The 4,479-nt window shown below is 29.2% G+C and overlaps 1 protein-coding gene across 1 annotated transcript; it reads right to left on the bottom strand.

Moving 5' to 3' along the window:
* Positions 1 to 1,575: 1,575 nt before the first annotated feature.
* On the bottom strand, positions 1,576 to 3,636 carry LOC124912782 (serine carboxypeptidase-like). Its single transcript, XM_047453430.1, has 8 exons — positions 3,323 to 3,636; positions 2,963 to 3,254; positions 2,744 to 2,887; positions 2,520 to 2,670; positions 2,329 to 2,426; positions 1,970 to 2,228; positions 1,741 to 1,874; positions 1,576 to 1,666 (listed from the first exon to the last, which is right to left on the bottom strand). Exons 1-8 carry the CDS (start codon positions 3,634 to 3,636, stop codon positions 1,580 to 1,582), a joined length of 1,479 nt encoding a protein of 492 aa, XP_047309386.1. The 3' UTR covers positions 1,576 to 1,579.
* Between the last annotated feature and the right edge of the window lie 843 nt (positions 3,637 to 4,479).

The following is a 4,479-nucleotide window of genomic DNA, read 5'->3' as shown; positions in this document are numbered from 1 at the left end:
GTGTCTTAGTCGTGAAAAACGTGTCAAATGTGTCAAAATGTGTTAAACGTGTTAAACATACCAAAAATATAGAAAACGTGTTCAACGTGCCAAAAACGTGTTAAATGTGTCAAAAACGTGTTAAACGTGTGAAAAACGTATTAAACATGTCAAAAACGTGAAAAACGTGTTAAACATTTCAAAACGTGAAAAATATGGAAAATGTGTTAAATATGTCAAAACCGTGTTAAACGAATAAAAATGTGTTAAATGATTAAAATACATGTTAAATGAAAAAATTAAAATAAAATAATTTGGGTTACCCAACCCATACTCAATCCAACTCATACCCAACTCATATTAGTAAATAATATGGGTTGAATTATGGGTTGAGTAAATTTAATTTGGGTTGAATATGGGTTGGGTAATACGGGTTGGATTTACCCAGCTCACCCTAAATACCATACAAAAATTAATAAATTTTAAGTATAAAAAAATAATTTTTAATTATATTAACTGCTAATATATATATATAACAATTCTTAATTTAAAATTATGAAAGTATACACACGATCTCTCCACAATCATGACATCATTATGTAATTTCTCCTTTCTAATTTATTTCTCTTAATTATTATTTCTCTCTCCTAATATAAATATTTTTCTCTTAATTTCTCTTTCTTAATATCCATTACAGAAAGATATACTACAATGATATAAGATAAATGAGAATTTGATTGAGCCAACTTATTTTTTCTGTAAATAATACTATTTTTTTAGTTTGAATCGTTTTAAGAGAATTTTCTTAATTTGGTTGTTTAAGAAACAATTTATTTATGGGCAATATTTTTTTTTATATCACAAATTTTATTATTCGGTAATTTTCTGCATTTTTTTTTTATTGTTATCAGTAATTTTTATCCACAATGACTGTTAGAAGAAAGAATGGAGAGAAAATGACTATGACTCAATCTTGTGACTCAATCTGATTTGCTAAATTTTATTTGCTAAATTTTTTATTTATCTCTCCTCGCCCTTTTAACTTTAACCAATGATATGATATCACATTTCCATTTTCCATTTTCTCTCAGAAATTTTCTCCTATATCCCTCCTCATTTTTAATATATTTTAATATTATTATATGGAGGAAGAAAAATAAAATACAATGTTTTCATATTATAATGTCAAATTAAAATTATATTTGGAAGAGATTAGTGACACCATAAAATCTTATTTACTATGAAAAAAACTGTAGTAAATCATAAAGAAAATTTTGTCAAACACTTACCTAAACTAATCAAAATGAGCCAAACCCTATCATATACAAAAAAAAAATTAAATATAAACTTTAAAATTGATATATACTTTGTTGAAACATTTATTTTATTTAATTAAATTGAGTACATATCACTCACTTGATATGCCTCAAAGTTCTCTTGTGTTTGACATTCATTTTATTATTTTAAAGATTTTATTAGTATGTTTCAAGACTTTAACTATGGGTCTCAACTTTCATAATTGGACTTAAAAGAAGTATCTAGAAACTATTCATGGGTTGCAAATAAAATTAATAACTGAAGCAATAGTTCTTTCCGACATTCAAAGGGTCCCTTTTATCCATCTATCCAGCATCTCCAATGCCACTTTCGGTTGATCCATAGGAACCATATGCCCAGCGTCAAGAACCTGATCGATCAATCACACAAATTATTCAAATTATATGTAAATTATATATATATATATATAACTTGATTTCTTGCCTTAAGAAATGATAGAGGTCCATATTTTATAAGTTCTCCCTTAATATCACCGTCAACTACATACGAAGTTGTGGAAGCACCATTGAATTGTCTCTTACATGACCATTTCATTTCCCTAACCCACCAATAGTTCCCTGGAATGGAATGTTTATGTTGGTAGTTAATAATTAATTAGTTTGTCTAATGAGAAAAAATTAATGAAAGAAGAAAAGTTTTAATAATTGATTACCAAACCAATTGCAGATGAGATCATATTCTCCTGCATATATCAAGACTTTAATTCCATCTTCAAGGAGCGGAGGAATTCTCATTACATGATTCCTCGAAAAATCCTTACGAAACGCATTATAAACAATACGGCTCAAAGAAACAAAACTAATATTCCCAACTCCAAGGGCTTCTCTAACCGATCCCTCATTTATTAGGTTTTCCATATACGAGAAATCATAGCAACGGTGACCCACACATCTCTTTCGAATGTCGTAAAACTGCATTATACATGCACAACCAATAATATTATTATTGTTACTTACACTTACACAAAAGTAAGTAAATAAAATGTAACACATTCATTCCTTAATTCCTTACATTCCTATAACCAATTAATCTCATTATACCATCGAATATGTCAGTACAGGAAGAATACGCCTTTATACAGCTATCTCCTCCTCCTCCTCGCCTTGCATCTTAATTTTTGTTTTAAGAACATGATCATGAGAATTGAAACAACAAATTAATATAAATATATATAATAAAAAAAAAGAAAATATTAATAGTACTGCATTTAGATGCGTCTCTCTCGCAGGCTGGTATCAATCTGGAGACTTCCATGGCTTGAGATTCTGTGATCAGATTCACACTTTTAACATATTCTGGCATTGACTTGTATTGAATTGCAAAGTCTGTCAATCCATTTCCAATAGCAAAACCCTGTATAAATAAATAAATAAATTATTAATAATTAACCGACGATGAATTATGAACTGAAATTAATTAATTATACCTTAAGGTTAATGGGTGCTCCATCTCCGTTTCTGTTTCCATTGTGAATCCGAGAAGCTAAGACCGGGATATAGTGGCCGGCATATGATGATCCGGTTATGTATAAATCGTTCCTCAAATATTGAGGATGTTCAGCGAAGAATGCCTATTTTTTAACATATAATTATCAGTTTGGTTGATTGTTTGTTTGTTTGGAAATTAGGTAAGAAATTAAATCGACCTGCAAGAAGTCATATAAGTCATTGCTAACACCCTCTTGATCATTACGAAAATCAGAACTATGGGAACTATAGCTGAAACCGGTGCCGATTGGCTGGTCCACATAGATCAAGTTGGAGACCTGGTCCCAACCAAAGTTATTCCAGATAAGAGAATTGTTGTTGGTTATATGGTAAGGACCGTTTACATAAAACATAGATGTTAAACAGCTAGCTCCGGGTCCTCCGGACAACCATATCACAACTGGGTCACTGCGTTTATTCTTTCTCGACTCAAAGAATAAGTAAAACATCCTGAACCACCCAAACAAATATGTAATGTTTCAGATTATAAACACTTTCAATCAAAAAGAATACCGTGCCTTGCATCTCTAGAGTGAGGAAGTCGATAATAGCCGGCATAATGGCCCAAATTCCGAATCGAAGGACCACGGACTGGGAGTCTGAATTGCTTTTCGACCAATGAGGACGACAGTACTGCATCGGGTAATCGGCCGGAAGAGGGGCCGCCGCCGGAGTTGACGCGGGAACTGGGAAACAAGTTAAAACTGCGGATAAGCCTCTGAGCTTCCGTACTTGGCGAATTAATAACCCGCAAAGAAGAAGACGATGATGAAAGAATTTGACATGAGAAGAACAACAGAGGAAAGAGAATTAGAACAGATCTTTGTGCCATATTGTTTGCTCTGAATTTTAATTTTAGACTATTAATTTATTAGATTAGATACCAATCTCTTATTATTATTATTTAAATTAAGGATATATAATTGTAATTTTGTAATATTTTTTTTATGTGCAAATTCTTTTTATTCATCTTATTTTGGAATTGTAATCTTAAGAATTTATTTATTTTGATTTTTTATTATTGTGATATTTTAAATATAACAGTTTAAACTCATTATAAATATAAAGCAGTGAAAATAATTTAAATAAAATGTCATAATTGCTGTAATCTCAATCACATCTACTTTTATCAGAGTAAAATATTTTAAAGGTAGATTTTGATAAGTGGAATTGCAATTAGAATTAAAATTAAAATTCTAAATTTAATTTTTAATATTAAAGAATTTATTAAACTTAAAAAATGAAATTAAACCCTCTAATTTCAATTCTAATTCTAAAGTCAATTTCATGTTATCAAACGCATCATAATCGTGTTTAAAAAAACATAAAAAATAATTAAAATTACAATTCTGACCTAAAAAAAGTGAAATTAAGAATGGTAAATTACACTAAATTGAATTTCACTCTAATTTTAATTCTAATTTTAATATAAATTTCAGGTTACCAAAGTAATCCGTTAATTAATAACTTTCAATATAATTTTTTTTTATTCAGACAAACAAAATGCATGCAAAATTTTTTTTTACTCTTTTTAGATTTTATATAAGATTCACAAAAATAAATAGAGGCGATTCATTATATCTCTATATATATTTTAATAAAAATAAAATATGAAAATATTTTCTTATATATTTGTGCCATTAAGGCTATGAAGCCCGAAGTTCCTCCGTCCGGG

The sequence above is a fragment of the Impatiens glandulifera genome, chromosome 8, assembly GCF_907164915.1.
Source record: "Impatiens glandulifera chromosome 8, dImpGla2.1, whole genome shotgun sequence".
Classification (NCBI taxonomy): domain Eukaryota; kingdom Viridiplantae; phylum Streptophyta; class Magnoliopsida; order Ericales; family Balsaminaceae; genus Impatiens; species Impatiens glandulifera.
The sequence above is the reverse complement of the archived record's forward strand: the minus strand, read 5'-3'. Positions and strand labels throughout refer to the sequence as shown.